The 21446-nt window shown below is 37.3% G+C and overlaps 1 protein-coding gene across 7 annotated transcripts in view; it reads right to left on the reverse strand.

The window, feature by feature from the left end:
- Positions 1-21446, reverse strand: part of LOC136748306 (A-kinase anchor protein 13) — a 131583-nt gene that overhangs the window by 36742 nt on the left and 73395 nt on the right. For all 7 annotated transcript variants that reach the window (XM_066701931.1, XM_066701935.1, XM_066701934.1 and 4 more), the window contains exons 8-10: positions 20990-21081; positions 5349-5436; positions 1506-1633 (exon numbers count right to left, since the gene is read on the reverse strand). In XM_066701931.1, the coding sequence (XP_066558028.1) occupies positions 1506-1633; positions 5349-5436; positions 20990-21081 (308 nt within the window). The remainder of the gene's footprint in view (positions 1-1505; positions 1634-5348; positions 5437-20989; positions 21082-21446) is intronic.

The raw sequence follows: 21446 nt of genomic DNA on the forward strand, positions 1-21446 counted from the left end.
CTTAAAAAGATTTTTGTTTACTTTTAAATGTGCTCTACTAATAGTCACTGCATTAGGAAATAATCTAGAAAATAAATCAAATGTCAGAGAGAATCCATTTTAAAATAACCATGAATATAAATAAATTAAACCATTTCCTTATATCTGTTGTGGTGAAAGCTGATGCACTGAAATACTGAGAATATGATTCTGCAAACTACCAGTGCATTTGAACATGCATATAAAATGACGTGTTTCTAAAAGTAGGACAAAGTGAATGTGAAAATGTATGAAGAAGTTTTCTCAGTACTGAGAAAGGATACAGGTTCAAAAGAATTGATCTCATTATTGACGTAGAAAGAAGCAGTACAGCCAGTTTAAAACTGGTAAGAGCCATGACAAAGACCACTTTTAGAGGGAGCAATTAATTATTTTAAATGTAACAAAATTAACTATTTTTGGGAATACAAACAAAGACCAAATCAAAGTACAATTAGACGTAAGTTCAAATAAGTTAAAATATTTATTTCAAGGCTAAACAGTGTAGTCAGAAATAAAATTAACAGCAATGCGTTAATGCACATATTTATTTTTTGTGGTCCACTAAAATAATTAGCTTGACCATACTGACCCTAATAAATTATCACAGTGCTAACAATTAAAGTGCTTATCCAATTAGCAACATTCAAGTATGTTGCTAATTGATGCATATGGTTATATTTGTAATAAACAAATCGTTTTTAAAGAAGAAAAATTAGTAAAGTATAAACAACGACAAAAATGTGCTTTATATTAAAATACTGTAAATCCACTGTGTAGCTTTACTCTTCCAATTTGAACAGAAACGCCTCAGCTTCTCCCCAGCAGTGGGATGCTGTTGTTGGAAATCTTACTGTCCAACACAGCTGTAGTTGCAGAGAGTAAGTGTAAGTCACTTCAGAGACTGAAGTTTTTGTAAGGGAGCTGGGATGAAAGCCTTCTATTCATGCATACAAGAAATTACTTCCAATAAGTGGGTGAAGGGGGGCTGGTTAGGGAGTGATGGTTGGGGGGAGGTGAGGTCATTGCCTAGAGTCCCTTAACAGAGATGATTGACGTCACATGACTGTAAAAGGCGGTTTGAAGCAGTCTTCCAAACATTTCTGTCGAAACGGATCCATGCAAAGTTTTCAGAGACTCGGGAAAAGACTTAATTATCCTTCGAATTCCTCTTTCAATCCCCCTCCTTTTAATAATTTACCAGTAAGAATAAATACGGTTTTGAATATGACATAGCGCTGTTTCTTTAGTCAGCCTCTGTTTGTCTATTGCTTGTTTTGTTTCCCCATGACCACGCACAAAAATAAACACATAACCTTTTGTAATTGGCAGAGAAAAGTTTTCTTTTTCCATACGTCTGTGAACAGATGCCTTCAAGATGTTAAAACACAAAAGGCCCTTCTGTTATTTTACATAGACACAATCACTCAACTCTGTACCAACACCCAGACCATTCTACGACTCGACAATGTGTGGCAGAAACTCACCTTTCCAAAGACATGGTCATCGCCAGTGTCGGTACCAGAGAATATGTCGGCATCACTCCCCGATTCCCGCTGTATGACAGACACGGCACTGGGTGCAAACTGCTGCCCTTCGGGAGACTGCAGGCATTCTGGGACAGAGAAAGAAAAACATAAAAAGGTTTTATTAAATTATTTGTACTAATCCATTATATAAAAAAAAAAAAAAAGCAAAACTATAAACCGATCATCAGTAACATTGCCAAGTGTGCTGCATCTGATTTGAGACCCTTAACTTGTGTACTTAACATTTACATTCCTGTCCTGCCAGTCAGTAGACAGGATACAAAAGTCATCCAATAAGATGCAATGCCACAATCAATCATTTGATTATGATAATAGCGAATTGACTCTTATATCAGATTGAAACTGCTGTACATTGTAGTCACATCGTTGGTGTGCTTAGGTTGCAATAATATTAATGAATGTGGCCAAAGCATTCATGCAAATCGACCTACACAGACTGCGGATGTCGGGGGAGGAAACTGTGTCACAACAACTGTTGCTACACAGTAATTAACAGACCTCCCATCTTAGCCAAAGGATAGGGTAAAAAACTGTTAAGTAACTTCCTGGTAACAAGCCCTTCTCCTTCGCCACTGGACTACTTTCCTTGCCTATAGATGTTAAACTGTGGTCCCGATTCTGAGTGGTTATTAAAAATGCTATGCTGCCGTGTCCTGGCTAAATTGTAACTCAGGCTTTCTTAATCTGGCATACATTTAAATCCCCTGTAGTTTAATTGGCTAAATAACTCAATACCGCTGCACCTTATCTGCAGTGTGGTGAGCTTCTGGTTCACAATGGCTGCTGTGTATCATGCAGGTGTGAGATATATTTCAGTGGTGGATGAAGTAAGTCCCCTCTTAATTGCAAAGCATTTTTGCATGCTTCAGGATGAATGGAACTATATAAATGCCAGATACTATTATTCAATTGATAGGACAAAGTGGCAATAAAGAAATCCCTATTCTCCCCAATTCCCATGGTCTTATAACCTTAGTATAAGACCTTAACCATGGTCTGATACTCTAAACAAATTTTTCCTGCTTTCTAAAATTGTTAACAGCTTGCCTAAGGACAAAACTGGTCACACTCACATCCCGAGTTAAAAAACAACAACAATGCTGCTGCATACTAAAAATAAGACTCGGATGAGACTTCCTCCTCTGGGGTTGCAGTAAGAAATGCAACTATTATTGTAATCTTATTGTAATTGTTTTTTTTCCCCGAAGTTATATGCTTATTTTCTCCAAATATCCCGTTTCCATGCTCATGTTTAACAGTGGCTACATTATCCAATTTGGTTTTAAAAACATATGGAGAAAATTGGGAACAGATAGTTACGTGTCCATCAACTTGCGTGGGAATAGCAGATGACATCCATTCTGACTATTAAGACTGCAGTGAGCAGCAATGCATGAAGATTTTTTAACCATTACAAAAAATAAAAAATACTCACATGAATAAATAAAATAATTCCAAAAGATAAAAAAGCGAATTGCACAAAGGTTGGGGTGTAGTGATGGCACTTTATAAGGATCAACAAAATAAATTTGGAAATAACACTAACTCATCTTAAAAGAAGTTTCCTGTTCAAAAAGCTAAGTAAATAAGACTGTCTAGACTGGACACCACACGAATTGTATGATATGTACATTTTCAGTTATTGCTTCATACTGCGGTGAAGTCCAAGAGTAAAGATACCTTTTTCTTTATTCTATAGCAACAATCTTTATTTACAGTTTATTCACAGGAATGACAAACAGTGAAAGCAATACAAATGTTACATTTACATCAGCTTTCAATTTATTGTTTTCTGCAGAGTGAACAATTCCACAAGATACAGAAGGTTGGGCTATGCTACAGCTGTTCAAAGATTTTTTTCCCCCCCTTTAAACTTTGTGGACAATGGGCCAATTTCTCCCCATGTTATAGAGGCACACATGGACTGATTTCATTAGCAAGGTACTTTAAGAAAGCAAAGCGAGCCCTGGCGCTCTCTCAAGAACTGCTCAGTAACGTCTCTGTCAGAAAGTTGACAGGGCCGTGTGAGGTTTAACAGCTGCCCCCCCCCCAGCGCAAAGCTGTAATGTCCTGTAATAACACACTACAGCAACCTCTGATGCAAGGCATGGTTTACTCTCTGATGTGAATCATTATGAACAAGAATTATCCTGAAGCCATCTGATATATACAATTGAAAATGCTAAACCACTGCACCACCAGAAGAATAATGCAAATCTCTGCATCATTTGAAACATGAATGCTATGCACTTATTTGTAACCTACTTCCACTCATTTCTCAGCACATGTAGTTCTAACGTAACTTGAAAAATGCAGTGGACTCTTCGCACAAAACAACAGTTTGATTCCCACAAGGATCACAAGAGCACATTATATTATAAGCATGCACTGCTCTGACCTTTCACATTAAATGTGAATTCCAGATGGCAGAGGTAAGCAATGACTGAGGGCGGTCGATGCCTAACCTAGTGTTTTCTTCCGGGCAGCTGCAGAAGTAGTTCAACCTTCATCCTTGAGAAGCACACAGCAGCACCATTCACCCCATTGAGGAACTTGGCATCAGGTGCTTCCCAGTTTCCTTTTTAAACTTAAGCATAATCTAGTTCTGCTTTGGCAAGTCCCCATTCATGTTCTTGAGACAGAGCTGCAGCAGTGCTCCTGCTTCACAGAAGTTGCCTTTGTACGGAGCCCTTTCTACTCTTCACAAATTGGAAACACAGTTTATCAATTAACCTTGTTTTTTTTCCTTTTAGTTTTGTTTAGTTTCCTTTACTCAATGGCATAAAGAAGCTAATGCTAGTTATTGCAATAGATCCTTCACTATATTGAAGAGAACACTGCACATTTGTGTTGGGTTCAAAACAGCTTCCTTTGATTTTTAATCATGTTTAACATTCAGCACAAAGATCAGATGAGATATTCTGAAATCGAATGTATCCAGAAAGCTGTTTGATTTTTTGGCAAGAAACATAGTGCAAAGGTTACATATTATTAATTGCTATCCCAAAATATGCTACATAATTTTTTTACTGCTTCAATCAGAAGAGAAGGAAAAACAAACTTTAGCACTTATATGCTCCATTACTATAAGTTTTCCACAATATTAAGTTGTGTTCGCTTGTTCAATTTTATAGAACCTTTATCAAACATAAGAATATGGCGATTTCAGCAATTAAAAAAACCTCATGATTATAGCTCAGATTTGCTAAGATTTCAGTACATGGAATCCCTACTCTGACTCTAAATTTGACAAGATAAATTAGATTAGTCTTGCTTTTGTAATAGTTTTTGTTGTGCTGCCGCCTTAATGTATGTATGTGTGTGTGTATATATATATTTCTTAAAATGTATGTATGTTCTTGTTAGATCACACAAAAGTCAATAGCTAGTAATGAAACATGTTTTCAAAGGTTGTGTTAAACATTTACAGTATCTGTGGGTTCTTAGTTGTGACTATTACACAGAAAATGAGATTATGAAATATTTTGAAAAGGGGTTTGCACAAATAATTTTCCCCTTTACTTATCATTGTAGCTGACATGTTTGCATTAAAATGTAAAAACTTCTTAATACCCAAAAGGAGCTGTGCAGAATTCATCAGACACAGAAATGAGGGTATACTTAGCCGCACTTAGACACAGTTTGAGGCAAACGAGGAGGCATTTAACAAAACTACTGTTGTAAGGAGAGATTAAGTTAAAATTCTTACATGTTAACAAGAAACTAGGGTCAATTCCACAGCATTAAATAAATAATAAACTGCTCCTGCTTTCTTCTTACCTGTGGATTCAGAAGTATGCTTTTGCTCCAGTAGAACGGGTTGTGTACAAGAATCAATGGGGTAGAAACTGTCTTTCTCTCTGTGAATCTGAAAATGAAAACAGGAACAGATTGGCATTGGTGGACACTTCTTACTACTGTATTTAAGTATTTTTATGCAGTGACAGATATAACAAAACTCAGGCTATAAGTCAATGCCAAAAAAGGCTGCACTGATGCACAGAGGCTGTCCCAATCCTAAATCTACGGAATAATTCAAAAACCTATTCTATTACTTCTACACTTGTTTCTTGCCTTATGTATAGACCCACTGCATCCATAATAAACATATTGATGTTTGATAAATTGTATAACATATGCTAGAACAGGTTTCTGGAGCTGAGGAATAGAAAATGTTCTCATACTACAGCTGTGGCACAGCAGTCAGTCACACACATAGACTGTTTTTATCTAAAATCCATGTTTTTCAAATAGCATGAATAAAAGCATCAGTATGTAAAAACTGAACTGCCATGGGCGACACATGGAACCAGGCCTTCGCTAAAATCTGTTTTACTCGTTTTAGGTGATAGGATTTACCACTCCAAGCACAAATATTTTCGAACAGAAGAACAATTCAGCCTGCATATAAACACAGAGGTTGATTGACAGTCACCAGAGAGCTCTGTGGAAAAGATGCCAAATCGAGAGTTGGCAAAGAAATAAACAACTCAGTGATGTGGTTCCAGTGGATTTAGTGAACAATAACGATGTCTTTTAAAAACAATTAGTTTTGTGAACTAAAAGCAATACTGGGTAATACAGTCATGTTCAAGTCATATTTAACACATTGCTCATTTCAAAACAGCAATTGTCTTTGAAAAAAATATGTATAACAAAAAACTGAGAAGGAGAACACATTTTCCCTTAGATTGTCGATTTAGTACTCTTACTCTATTACAGTCATGAAAAATATGTTTTCACATTTTACCTGAGAATGTTTCAAACTATATAAAAGTCGAATGGTTCTTCTGGGTGATTTTGTGTAGCCACGGTAATACCCTCAAACTACCAAAAATATGCATGCTTCCGTATAGGAGTGCAGTTCTTAGTAACTTGGTCGGAACTAGCGTCTGTCCCGATGAAGGGCATTACCTGTTAAAAACCACCTTCACCTCTCATTTTGAATTTAAATTTGTTAATCTCAAACAGATAACTTCATAGTGCATGTCATGTAGGCTAATTTCTAAACTGCTGGGCGACAGAGTGTATGCCATGATCCCCTAGTGTAGTATAGTTACATAATAAGGCTGATTACACTGCTACAGCAGCACTGTTATGATGTCAGGAAATGCATGCATATTGAGCTTAAGTGGTGAACTGAACTGAAAAATAATGTAATTTAATTGCCATTATATAAGCTTGTAGCTTGATCCACATCACTCCAGCCTCGATCAGAAAAGACATTTGCCTACAAAAAATATAAAGAGAAGTTCACAAGACTCCCTCTTATTATCACTGACACATGTGCATATAGAAAATGAAGCAGTCTCATCTTGAAATAAACAAGTTCCTCTTCCACTGTTAACTTATGCCTCTCATCTGAAAATGGGGATTATTTGGAAAAATTACTTGAATACCAAAACTTGCCTAATGGAAAGTGTACCTATGAAGTAAAGATAATCATAGCTAAAAATTATACAAAGTGACATGGGCTAAAATGCAGGGTCTGGAGTTCCTGAGCAAATGACCACCCACTCAAGCGTTGAGATCCCTCATGGAGAATCCTTCCCCCCAAAACCATCAGATACCCATTACACCCACAGCCAGACGGCAGCTCACATGATTATGTTCATTAAGCAACGTTCCTCCTACACTTGTCAAAAACACATTACTGCTGCTTACTGTGAACCTCATCATGACATCTTGGAAATTCACATCACATCCACTCTTCTACAGAGCCTTGATTCTGCTCCGAGACAAACTGCAATTGTTCATGGTCACAGAGATCAACATCCTCTCAGTGTTAACCACTGATGTGGGCTGAGCTCAGGCAGACCCTGTTCAAAACTGAGGGTCGAGCTCTGTCCACTGCTGGGCATTGGCAACAAAGGGCATAAGGAATCTATTATTGATTTGTAGACTTTAAAACCCATTTATAAAGGACATTCAATACATTCTATTATCTAAAAATAAGCAATTTGGGCTGAATGGCTTTTGTTATGTTCAACTTAAAATCTATCAAAATTTTACATTAATTATTTTTAATTCTCTCCTAGATGGAAAAAGTGTATTTCTCTTCTTCTCTACAATTTCTACTCCAAATTTCAAAGTACCTTTTGGATAAGATATTAACAATAACTTGTAAATAAGTGGTCTGAGCATTAGGAAAAAAAAAAAATGGAATACTGCATTGTGTGTAATAACTTTGCTTATAAAATGTGTGTATAGGTTAACACAGACCTACTGCATGTAAACACGGAAACATGTCAGAGCCTGGACACTAACAGAAAGCTGCCCAGCGGAAAACTTCTCTCACTGCTCATAGACGGTCACTGTGGCTTTCACCACATACACATGCACTTATTAGTGGCCATTCAATTAAACTAACAACAGATTAAAACACTGATCCAAAATTAAGAAAGAACAAAACAAGTTCACTTGACTTCAGGTTTATTTAGTTGAATAAAACAAAAAAAAGGTTTAATTCTATTTTTTAAGATTATGCAAATGTCCCTTTTATAGTTCATATTTTATACTTGTTGAGGAAATGCTTGTGTTTTAGAATGCCATATGTGCTACTTTCAGTTCTTAAAAGTTTCTATTTTCTTCTGCTAATCTGTGTATTCTCAACAGTAAAACAGGACAGTTGTTTCGAAGGCAGGAAGTGAGCCAATTAATATCTGCCCATGGCTCTGTTTTGTTTTTGTAAGCACAAGTGAAAAAAAAAAAAAATCAACTGCAATTTAAAAAAAACAGCTACCAGAATAAGGCCTTCCCGGATCAGCCCAGCATCTGCTTAAGTCAGCTGTTTACGTGTTGTATCCTAAAACATACATCTTTATTCCTTTAATCGCCTACATATATTAATATATAAATGACCCTGGTTTAAACATATTTTAAATGGGATGAGTAGGAGGTTCTTGTCACGTATCATCTAAGCTAACAGTCAAGAGTAATCCAAAGTTCATTAGAACAAGACAATATATTGCATTTAGAATTGAAATGCATTGTCAATGTACCTTTCTTCCACGCAAAGCTGAATAACACAAAGGAGTCATGACCTTACCAGCTTCAGTGAGTGTTTTCTGCCCTAGGCCATGACTCACAGTGATAATAGAGGGGACTGAAAGATCACGATCTCTGTATTTTAAAAGGTCAAAGCTTACTAAAAAAGGGTACTACAGGAAACATTACAGGCAATAAGCACTGAGGTAAAGCAAATACTATAAGAGAACTAGCCTGAACATAGGATTCTTGATTGATCATGTCATAACAAATTCACACAGACAGAGTTGTAATTCTCTACAGCTTAAAATATTTGTATTGATATTTGGCAATTCAAACTATACTTGTTATCAATTATAATTTTTTCCTCTTATTAAGCTTAGGGTCAAATTGAATGATTGGAGTGAGTTAAGGGTGCATAAACTTCAGACTAGCACTCCATTAATAGATTTTTATGAAGTGTAAAGTTTCAAAATAAGGAAGCAACAACAAGTGTGTGTGTACATACATATATATATATATACACACACACACACACACACACACATATATATATATATATATATATATATATATATATATATATATACACATATATACATATATATATACACACACACACACATATATATATACATATACATATATATATATATATATATATATATATATATATATATATATATATATATATATGTGTGTGTACACACACAAGCAGGGTTTAAAAGACTAAATATTGTATTTAGGCATTTTTGTAAGAGCTTTAATTGAAAAGACAAAAACAAATCCAATCACAGAAATTAAAAATATATATTCCTAAAGTTATCACATATTCATTCCATGGCTGTACCATTTAAAAATGTTTTCAGTCAAGGAGATCAATATTTCATGGCTCGCAAATGTGTATTTGCTTACTTCATCTTTACAATAGACTCAAATTACACCAGTTCCATGCTCAACACAAAACACACAACTCAACAACAATCCCAGGAAAACAAACATTTGACACTCTCATTGCCTGATGTGGCACTTGCACATCCCTGAATTAATATTACCACACTTGGTGTCAGTTTCATATCTAGGTGCTTTTCTGCTTCCTGGGAAGTCACACAAAAAGGATTTACACAACATTCCCTAAATAATTAAAGGTGAAGGGGTTGTGCCTGTTATTTATACAGTATTGATAGAGATCAGTTTCAGCATACTTGGAAACAAGTTAATATTTCCCTGGCCTGCAGTTAATTGTGTGAATGCCCCTTCGGGTCTCTTGGAGGGCCCTGTACAGTGTTTAAAGCATTTTACTACACACAATGCTCCATTCATTGCCCTTCCCACTGTATCACTGAGCCTGCTCTGTGAGCTGAGCGTGCTGGGCGGACAGGGAACACTGCACTCTGTGTTGTCCTACACTGAGGCCCCAGCATCTTCATCGAGAGTGGGTAGACACCCCAGTCGCACACCACACTACAGTCACGGCAACAATCTGCTCAGCTATGAAAACCATGCTCTGTGAAGGAGAACAAAACCACTTGGCAATCGTAATAATTAAAAAATGACCCTACTGAATGATTCCACAGAAAGATCTGCACATTATACTGAACAGCCAACTGTAAATAACTGAGTATTCCTTAAGGGAATACATTATGTTCCATGCACACGGTGGCAAGACGGCTGAAATCACATTCAAGCTAGAAACATTGTTCGCCAATATGTGTGTTTTATTTATGCGTGTTTTCAGTACAAAAACTGTATCTTCAATATACAATGGTCAATGGCATTTTCTTTTTATAAAATTCAATTAAAGTATAGCTGTCATCAAAGATTAACAATATTGTTTATGACTGCCTTTGTGACAGAAGGAGGGATCCCTAAAGCCCCTCACTGCAGCACTGATCAGACCCTGCTGTTCAGCTCCTCCGTGTTGCTCTATCCAGGAGGACTGGGAATAGAGGGCAGCCTTGGATCTCTAATTCAATGCCAGGGGCTCCATTAGAGTTGCTACTCCTGACAATGAGCTGAGCTGGTCTGCATTTGGTGGGATCTGATAAAACATTTGCAGAAGAGGCAACAACCTGGGAGAGGTTAGCTTTAAGTTGCCCCTAACTACTCGTGTAATTAATTCATAGTTTTTTAGCTAAAGCATCAAACTGAAATCTACAGGTCAAGAAGTAAAATTACAATAAATACATGAATAAATATACATACATACATACATACATACATACATGTATGCAAAGTAGGTTATTGATACCTAGCATGACTTAAAGAGAAATCAAAAACTGGTTTGGTAGACAGGCTGACGTAAAGTAAAGCAAAAGTGGCTTAATAATAATGAAAGATTGATTAAAAGGCATCTATAAATAGACAGTATTTCCAGAAGAATGTTACAGTTGCTAGGGTCCTAGAAACCATTTAAGAAATGTTTATTTTCTTGGCCTAAAAACATTGCAGGACTCTTAACTCTGGTACGAGTGTGAGAATCAGGATTTCAAAGGCGTGCTGTATTATGAAGTCACTTGGCAGGCTGCCCATTTCCATCAGACTGCCCAGGCCCAGAGCCAAAGGAAACCGTTAGGAATGGAGCTCTTTTCCCAGACTGCCATCAAACTCATCCAGATCTCTCTATTTGGGGACTGCAGATTGCAAAAGCCAGACCAGCATCAGACTGGTGTGCACAGTCCCCAAGATGAATGTCAAGTATGCACAATTGTGCATAATCCCCAAGATGAAAAGTAAACAATGGGCACTCCATAGCCAAGCCTTAGAGTTGTTATCAGTTAATTATTACATTTTATCAGTTAAATCTACATCCAAGACATACTGTAGAGATGTATTAATTTTGTTTTAAGTAATACAATTAACATGCCATAAGTAACTTCTCTCATCCACCTAGCAACAAGCAAAGATTCTTCAACCAAGCATACACCAAGACACTTCAAACATTATTGTCTTGTTTATAATTATAATGATTATAAGGTAGCCAATGATGCATGAAGTGTTAATGAGAAAACAAGACTGTAATTTTGTGATCCAGGTGAATGAAGCCATAAGCTTTGAACCTTGTGTTAATTAAAGGACAACAGCTTTGAAAAACATTTTTAAAAAAGCATTTAATACAGACTGTGGTGCAGTAAATGAACATCAAGAATAGAAGTTGTGAGTTTAACCCACATGATTTTGAACCTTTGGATGTTATGATCATACAATTTTCAACATTGCTAAGTGGTCTATGTGAACAGGTATCTGACAAAGATTTATAATCTGCATTCAGTGAAGCAAATTCTTTGTCTTTTTCACCCTGCCCCACTTTATCCCTGATCACAATCAGACATTAAAAAACAATGTACATTGTCCTGATCTCACTTACACTGCAGTGAACATAAGATCAAATAAGAAAACAACAGATAAAGGAATGATCTTTGATGTAACTACTTTGTGCCAAAGCAGCCATGTAACCTCAGTTCAAGTCGCTGTTTGTTTACAAGCTCAGATGCTAAATATGCAGAAATTACTGAGATGTATTAATCAGCAGAGCTAATTAAGCCCCACAACAGCAGATTTCCTTCAGTCAAGCTAGTCACCTTCACAGCTCTCTTTAGTCCAACACACAACATCATTTTCTCCTCAAGGCCAGACAAAAAGGAGGAATGACAGTGAAAACTATTTGTGGCATTGAATTTCCAGGAGCATTACTGGATTGAAGAAAGACACTTAAAATATTTTTTAAATAAAGCGTCTCAATTTGGGTTTTTTTTTTTTAATCTCCGTAATTATTGTTTTAAATGACAACATTGTGTAGAGCAGGACGTTTCCAGTGTGCATGTGTAATGGTAAATGTTTTTGATATCATTAAAAGAACATTCCATTTTGTCAAGACAGATAAGGTAAAAGAACAACCTGTTGGCACCGTTTAAGGCACGTGATTGGTTGAGGTAAGTTATTTAGATCATTTTAAGTGGAAGTAAACTGTCAGTGTGGGCTTTTAGCAGTTGATCCAATTTTTGCAGGTTTAAATATCTGGAATATATGGAACACCTACCTTTAATCAAGAATACAAAATACAAATAAAAACATTTAAAGTAATTCATGTGATTTGGATAGTCACTGTGGAGCATTCAGCAACAAACTCCACCCTTGCCATACAAGTCCCTCTATTTTGACAGCAAATCTGCCTGGATGCATAACTAGACTCTGCACATTTAATTGCTCAGAGAAGTGGCTGAAACTTGTCTGAAAAGGTTAGATTAATTTACCCTGTCACTGAAATATTTAATTTATAGCACATTTAAATCATTTTAAATAATTACAGAATTTATATATATTACCAGTAAAAATATCAAAATGAAAATCAACAAAAAAAGCATCATGCAAGATTTATTGTTGAGTCTATTAAATATAATTTATTTTTTAATATTCACATTTCAAAAAGGCAGAGAGTTGGAGAAATGCTCCACCGAAACAAACTCAGACAGGAAACTAATAGATCCGTACCTTTAGTAATACAACATCAACAGCTCTCTCCCCTTTGGAGATTTCACACAAACTGTACCTCCGCTTGTGTCGTTCGTACATTATTCCCAAAAGAAAAAGTGGTAGTAGTACAAAGAAATAACAGCAGATCCCCACATTAAGTCCAGACTTTTAGAGTCCTTGGTAAAGCTTCAGGAAAAATGAGCGGCTCACAATCTTTCACATCTGTGTGGAAAACCAGCCCTTTGCTCGCCCTCCCTTTTTCCCTCCCTCCCTTCCTACCTCCCTCTCTGTCACACACACTCCCTCTTTTTTGCTGTCTCTCTCTGCTTCTGGCTCTCAGACTCCCTGTGAATCACAGCTATGAACTCAGTTCCTGAGCAGCAGGAAAATCCATCCACTGGGACACACTGATAAAGCAACCATGCATGTGAGGACTCTTTCTGATGCTCATTGAATGACAACAAACAAAATGACTATTCTCTTTAATGCTCACCAGCCACTGTTTGATTACAGTGACGGAAGCTAGATAACCACTCCACCAGGAGAATACTTATGAGTGGACTGCTGCCAGGAGGATATTTTTTTGGAATGAAAAGGGTTTCCACATTGAAATCACTGATTTGACAGATCAAAGAAAAGGTGTTTGTATGTCTTGATTATTTTATTTTTATTTTGAGCAACTGGGTGACTCTCTAATGTTAATGTATTAATTTATAATATTTAATGTAGTATTACATTAATAGTGGCTGGCTAGATGGCTGTGGTTTATTAAGAGTTAAAATTATATTTTGTAGCAAAACACTTTGAATTGTATTAACACTGTACATGGTGTCTTTCAATTCTGATTATTTATACTTTTTATACACCCACAGGAAAACACTTTAAACGCTGTGAGAATCTTCCAATGGACTAACAGCTGTGTCAGCATGAATATCAGAACATTTTAATTTAAGAATTGGAAAAGCAATCTGAGAACTGTGACTGAAGTGGATGCTGCTATTAATGCGTGTGAGACAGACATGGTCTCCCCCAGCTGTAAAGCGGAGAGAAAAAAGTGATTATATAATACAAACTTCCTCAAATTACAATCTTTAATCTGCAGAATGGAAGGTAACTTAAAACACTGGAAAACAGGAGTTTGAGCCAAATTGTTTTGGCCAGTTTATGGAAAAAAGGACTGAATTTATATCCAAGGCAGGTTTTTCTTCTGGCTATAGAGATATTTTTTCTCTCTGTCTTGTTCTAGTAGTTATTAACTATGGGCAGAATATCCATGAAACATATTTTTTATCAGTTAGACTTGTCCCCATCCCCCCCACCCCAAATCCAGCAGAGATTTAATACTCAAAATATGAAAGGGGGGGGGGGGGGAAGATTAAGAAAATGCTGTTATGTGGCTTGCTACCTTTGCCACTTCTACAGATTGCAAGGCTTCAAAACTATCTAACCTTTGATTTAACATGTTTTCCCAGGCACAATTACAGGCTCTTTCCCATGTTGTTAAGAACCAAAGCTGCAAAATATTCTTACATGTTCTGGAAAACTGACAGGATGGCTGCTTCGCCCAGTGTTCCCTTTCTCATTTCTCATACGCACGCACCATAGATATACAGACCGACCGACCAACCAAGCAACCAACACACACACACACACACACACACACACACACACTGCCACATGTTTTCCTGTTTTTATTGAGAGAAAGACTCAGCCTTCCCTGAGCCCCCCAGCTCCTCCCCACCCCTTCAACCTGACCTCTCCCAGAATAAACACTCCCACATTTCCTTTAGCTAGAGAAACCTTCACTAACAAAGAACCAGTTTCTATTTTCAGAAACTGAATACTCAGGAAGTCTCTAAAAATATGCAGACCCCAAAATAAAATAAAAAGGTTTTTAAAAATGGTGGACTTGTTAAAGCACAGACTACATCTGACATACTAATGTAATCATCTCAACTATAAACAGAGATTACTAAACTAAATAATAAAAAATGGCTAACATCTGATGTAACCATGTTAGACTGGCATTTGTGTCACTGTTACTTTGAGGGAACTGAAGGAATCAAAAAAGCTAAACCTGTTTTTTATATTAAGTTTTCTTAAAGTAACTCTCAGTAACTTGATACAGAAGAAAAAAAAAAAAAAAAAAAATATATATATATATATATATATTCATTTTTGTTGTAACGAATGCATTAAGATAAATGCTAATATAAAGTTACTCAGAACCTCTGTATAGATTGCTGCAAGATATAAAAGCAATATTTTCAATTGAATGCAGACATGACAGTGCATATTTCTCATTACCTAAATTAAGGTATTCTAAAATGTATTAAGTGGCTCCCCCTTCTAGCCTGCTAAATACAAGTTAATTCTACTAGGTGAAGGGGACTAGAAAATACTTGTCTGTCTGTCAAATTTTCCTAAAAGCATTTCACCTGTGAACTTTATAGCTCTCTTAGAGGCTTTGCTCGTATGAAGACTAACTCCAAACCAATAGCAAAAAGCATGACATTAATTTTCATGTCTTCAAACTCCACCGCAGTCAGTGAGCAATGAATGGTCTCACTGTCTCTCTCCCTGCCTTCTGACAGACACTGATGATGCCCTCATTCTTTCTGAGAAACTGTGCAGCAAAATGGCACTCTTCCTAAACCACGCACACTGGGAATGAAGCATTGCTCCTGGATTCTGGAAACCAACTTATACCCTGATGTCCCTGTACACTACTGTGCAAATCCTATGATGTAGCCTGCTGTTACCCTAATGTGTGTCAGTGGATTATATTGCTGTATAAGTGAATTTTTTTTGCATCTCCTTCTTTGTGCTTTCCCCTCCCCTCATAATTACAATTTTAAGTTAGATGAGTGCTGTACTCCAGAGTTCTCATGTAGAAGCAATGCACAGGCTATTAAAATCAATTCGTATCCACTGATTGGGAAGTGCACATAGAGGTTAGCTGCAGATTAATCAAGGAAGTAATGGCTGTAGGCAAGAGCAAGACCAAGCTGGAAGCTTGATTTTAAGCAGATCCCCACAACCCTCACAATGAATTGCTCACACACAGTCATCCTTTGGGAGAGAGAGGCTGAGCACAAGGGGGAGCAGAGCAATGAGATATACAGCCTACTCCTCTCCGGATTCCATTAACTCACAGCTTGTCTCCTGTTCCTTGGGCTTCTATGAAGCGACCACAATTTCTGCTTTCCTTTGCCCTCGCCTCAGTCTGTCAGAAATATATTCTGCCATGTTGGTGGCTACACACAGTTGTTTTATTTTTGGTATATAAGTGTATAAATTTGCTTTTTTACCATCTGAATTTGGAATTTAAAACTGTTAATCAAGTAGTCTCAAAACACAGACTCCATTACTGATGCCAGAGGAAAGGAGGCAACCAAAGTAAGACATCTGCGTCTTTCCACCCTACAAGTCCAAAAACAGCTGAGCAAAAGCATCGTGGGGAGGACTGACAGCCCTCGGCAACAACACAATGAGCTCACAAGTGTCTGGTAAGCTACAAGAGTTGTGTGAAAAGCCAAGGAATCCCTGTCAAATTCAAACACAACCATCCCTGGCAATAAAACAACCAACACAATCTGGTCACAGTTGGCAAGTTTAAAACCAGTACTTTTTGGAGTATAGGTCTCAACCTGCACTCTGAGTGGCGGTTTTGACTGAGTTCTGTCAGATGCTACTGCAAGAATAGCTGTGAAAAAGAACAGTGGGAAAGATGTGAAGACTGTTGTATTGGTAGGCAGACAGCAGGGGGTGCCCAAGTACATTACAGTGAATTCCAATATAGGTACAGGAGAAAGCAGATTTCTCTGGTTTTCCCATGGAAGCACAGAGAGAAAACTACAATAACAAATGACAACAAAAATAAAATGCTCCAGAAACGGATTACATGGAAATGAGAGATGAGACAACTTTTCCTAAAAGTAGCGACCTGACAGCAGAACTGAAGGTAAAATAAGATAGCCATCAACTCTCCTTAGCTACAGCAGGCCACTTTCTATCATCCCATCCACCCTTCCATTTAAATCAGATCTGGCACATGCCAAACCATTAATATATAGACACAGATTCTCAATGTCATCTGCTTAATTTCTTTAATTTTAAAGATCAGGAATCTGTTACAGCATACACTAAACCAAAGCATCTAGGTGTGTCTCATCAGGGAATAACAATGCTTATCCCTTAACAGATGAGAAAGCAGAAGCAGCTTATATCTGCTTTGCATTAGCTTCACTTCAAAAGCACTAGATAACTAAAATCAATCTCCTACAACTTCTTGGCATTAATACTTTGGAAGTGCATCACAATTCAGAACATCTTAACTAAACCGCCACACACTACTGTGTAGCTTATATATATTAACACCTTGATTGATAGGAATGTAGCCCCCTAAACAAGAATCTACATTTCATAACATTCAAAATTAGTGCAATGGAAACAGTGGAGAACAGGTAGTCAAGAACATATTAGCTGTACTGGATGCTGTCTATGGAAGTGAAGCAGACTGTCTTAACCAGAGCAAATTAACCTTCACTAAAGGAGAGTTCATTAAAGGAGTCACTATACTTAAAAATGTGAATATAACATTAAATTGCCAAAATACAACCGACAACTATGTGTAATCCCTGAACAAATGAAAAAACTAAGGAGTGGAGAGGGGGAGCTTGAAACAGATAATATTGCTCCATCATAGGGCTGTGCGATATGACGATATATATCGTATGACGATATAATAACGTCTATCGTTTCATATTATGCTATATCGTTTATATCGTGGTGTCGCAAATTGCAATCTTTACGGCAGTATTTTTTGTCATTAGGACACTTAGTGTTCTTCCCGGTTCTTCCACACGTGTCGGATGCGGCAAGAAATGAGCATCAGAAACACAGACAGACATGAGGAGAGAGAAGTGACACAATAACCAGCACAACCAAGAGACACTTTAATGCACAAGCGCACATGGTCCGCCCCGCTCTCGTCGCCGGGCTGAACTCGATCTGCAGGCACCCCCACCCCCGCTAATTTAGACTGATATCATTTGTATAAAATTAATAATAACGTTTGTTAGCATTTTAATAAATTGGAAAGCAATGCAAACACATGCAGAAAGTATAATTTTATTTTTATTAAGATGGTGAAGTGCTTCAACAGTTGTATTATTATAATAATAATAATAATAATAATAATAATAATAATAATAATAATAATAATAACTATTTTGTATTAACAACGTGCTGTATTTGTAAGTAGAATCGAGATGCGACAGTCAGAGGAGAAATGTCTCTGTCCAGCAGATGTTAATGCGCCACTATAAACCCGGCTGTGCTAAATCTACCTGAATCTGTACCTTTACAGCACATGTGTTGCGTGATCACTATTACTGGTGTTATTGTTGTTATGTGACAGTAAGTCATAATGTGTGTATGTATAGATGTGCTCTGAGGAAGATGAGTCGAAACGCGTAAGCATTATGATGTTCACTTTTTCTCTAACAAATCATTTTTGAGACATCGGTGAATATGGACTGTTTTTAGACGGGAGCTGCTGTCCTTCCTTCCTTGGCTGGATAATTGTTTTATATAAAATCCCTGGGATAAGGCACCCCACCTTATTTATGATTTTTTGTTATTTGATTTATTAAAACTATTGTAACGCCAGCTATTTTTAAACATATGTGTTGTGTGTGTGTATATATATATATATATATACACTCACCTAAAGGATTATTAGGAACACCTGTTCAATTTCTCATTAATGCAATTATCTAACCAACCAATCACATGGCAGTTGCTTCAATGCATTTAGGGGTGTGGTCCTGGTCAAGACAATCTCCTGAACTCCAAACTGAATGTCTGAATGGGAAAGAAAGGTGATTTAAGCAATTTTGAGCGTGGCATGGTTGTTTATGCCAGACGGGCCGGTCTGAGTATTTCACAATCTGCTCAGTTACTGGGATTTTCACGCACAACCATTTCTAGGGTTTACAAAGAATGGTGTGAAAAGGGAAAAACATCCAGTATGCGGCAGTCCTGTGGGGGCGAAAATGCCTTGTTGATGCTAGAGGTCAGAGGAGAATGGGCCGACTGATTCAAGCTGATAGAAGAGCAACTTTGACTGAAATAACCACTCGTTACAACCGAGGTATGCAGCAAAGCATTTGTGAAGCCACAACACGTACAACCTTGAGGCGGATGGGCTACAACAGCAGAAGACCCCACCGGGTACCACTCACCTCCACTACAAATAGGAGAAAGAGGCTACAATTTGCACAAGCTCACCAAAATTGGACAGTTGAAGACTGGAAAAATGTTGCCTGGTCTGATGAGTCTCGATTTCTGTTGAGACATTCAGATGGTAGAGTCAGAATTTGGCGTAAACAGAATGAGAACATGGATCCATCATGCCTTGTTACCACTGTGCAGGCTGGTGGTGGTGGTGTAATGGTGTGGGGGATGTTTTCTTGGCACACTTTAGGCCCCTTAGTGCCAACTGGGCATCGTTTAAATGCCACGGCCTACCTGAGCATTGTTTCTGACCATGTCCATCCCTTTATGACCACCATGTACCCATCCTCTGATGGCTACTTCCAGCAGGATAATGCACCATGTCACAAAGGTCGAATCATTTCAAATTGGTTTCTTGAACATGACAATGAGTTCACTGTACTAAACTGGCCCCCACAGTCACCAGATCTCACCCCAATAGAGCATCTTTGGGATGTGGTGGAACGGGAGCTTCGTGCCCTGGATGTGCATCCCACAAATCTCCATCAACTGCAAGATGCTATCCTATCAATATGGGCCAACATTTCTAAAGAATGCTTTCAGCACCTTGTTGAATCAATGCCACGTAGAATTAAGGCAGTTCTGAAGGCGAAAGGGGGTCAAACACAGTATTAGTATGGTGTTCCTAATAATCCTTTAGGTGAGTGTATATATATATATATATATATATATATATATATATATATATATATATATATATATATATATATATATATATATGTCATATCTCCCAGCCCTACTCCATCATCATATCCAGGTTCATACCAAAACTTGTAACAAATAAAAACAATTTTATAGCGTAGTTTTAGAACTCAAACACACAGCACACAGGCAAAAAGACGCACAATGAACACACTTCATATGGAATTATTTTTTAAACTAACTGGAATTGCCTGGCCACAGGCTGCTCTTAATAATTGTATCTTAAGAGACTTGTAAAGTATGCGTTCCAATACATAATTGCTTTCAAATGCTGACAGTGTTTCAGTAAGAGAGTTGTGCAAAATGATAATATATTTTTGGATAGGAACTATCAAGAGGCTTGTCACAAGTTAGTTTTACTTCATACTTCAGCTAATGCAAAAATCTGTGTCTGAAGTGACCCAAGGGGGATCAAGGTATAAAACACAGGAAGGAAAGAATTCTGAATAAACCTGTCTGCTTCAGGACGTGGACACACAGTAGATCTATCACATTCTGATGCCCTTTAGGTGTGGATGCATCCTGGAACTAATCATGGACTTCAACACTCCCATGACTCTAGTACCCTCTGTAACATCGCTGCTGTTTGTTTTTCAGTCATGATATCAGCCCTTTCCCCTCCTTGTAAAATGAGAACAGTGAATTCCATGATGCCAGCTTCCTGCCATTTATCAATGTGACATTACAGCACAGTTGAGATTTTTCGGATCAGTTTAAATTCACAGAACAAGAAAAAGAGCGCATTAGATCAAATGCTCAGACTGTTCAACGGAAAGATAAAAGACTCTGTTAAAAACGGGCATCTTACAAATCATACTGAAATTAATCATGTATTGAAAATTGAAAATATTTGTTTAAAACAAAAATATTTCAAGTTTTGCGGCTCCTATGTCAATCACAACAGTTACAAAGACTAACAGGGGTCAATGCTGATGCAAAGGAAATTAGCCAGAACTCACCATTGTGTTGTCTCTTGTGACCTCCTCCGCAATACAAGGTGATGTCCTTCGAAAATCCACTTCATCTTCTGCTGTCTTTCTGGCCTCACCCTCTGTGTGGAGAGATTAAAAAGAAGAGGTGAAGAGGCATTTCTTGCTTAGGAACAGAATGATTTTGTCTGCTTGATCCCTGCAGTTTGTCACCAATCTAAAAATGATGAATACTTCAAAAAAGCCCATTGCCATTAGAAAATGAGCATCCCTGAACTAGTTTAAAAAAATTGCAACAAAACATTGAGAAAGAAATCACATCTGTACCTGCTAGCTTGAGCAAGTGTATCACACAATGCCATATTACAGACAGTCACATTAAACGGGAAAGTTTAAGCCATGAATGTGGATGTGGAAAATCTGCAAGATATTGAGGGTTTCTTATCATCATATGCGAGAGCGCTTTCAAATATAGCATATACATGCT

This window comes from Amia ocellicauda, chromosome 4 (assembly GCF_036373705.1).
Source record: "Amia ocellicauda isolate fAmiCal2 chromosome 4, fAmiCal2.hap1, whole genome shotgun sequence".
In the NCBI taxonomy this organism is placed as follows: domain Eukaryota; kingdom Metazoa; phylum Chordata; class Actinopteri; order Amiiformes; family Amiidae; genus Amia; species Amia ocellicauda.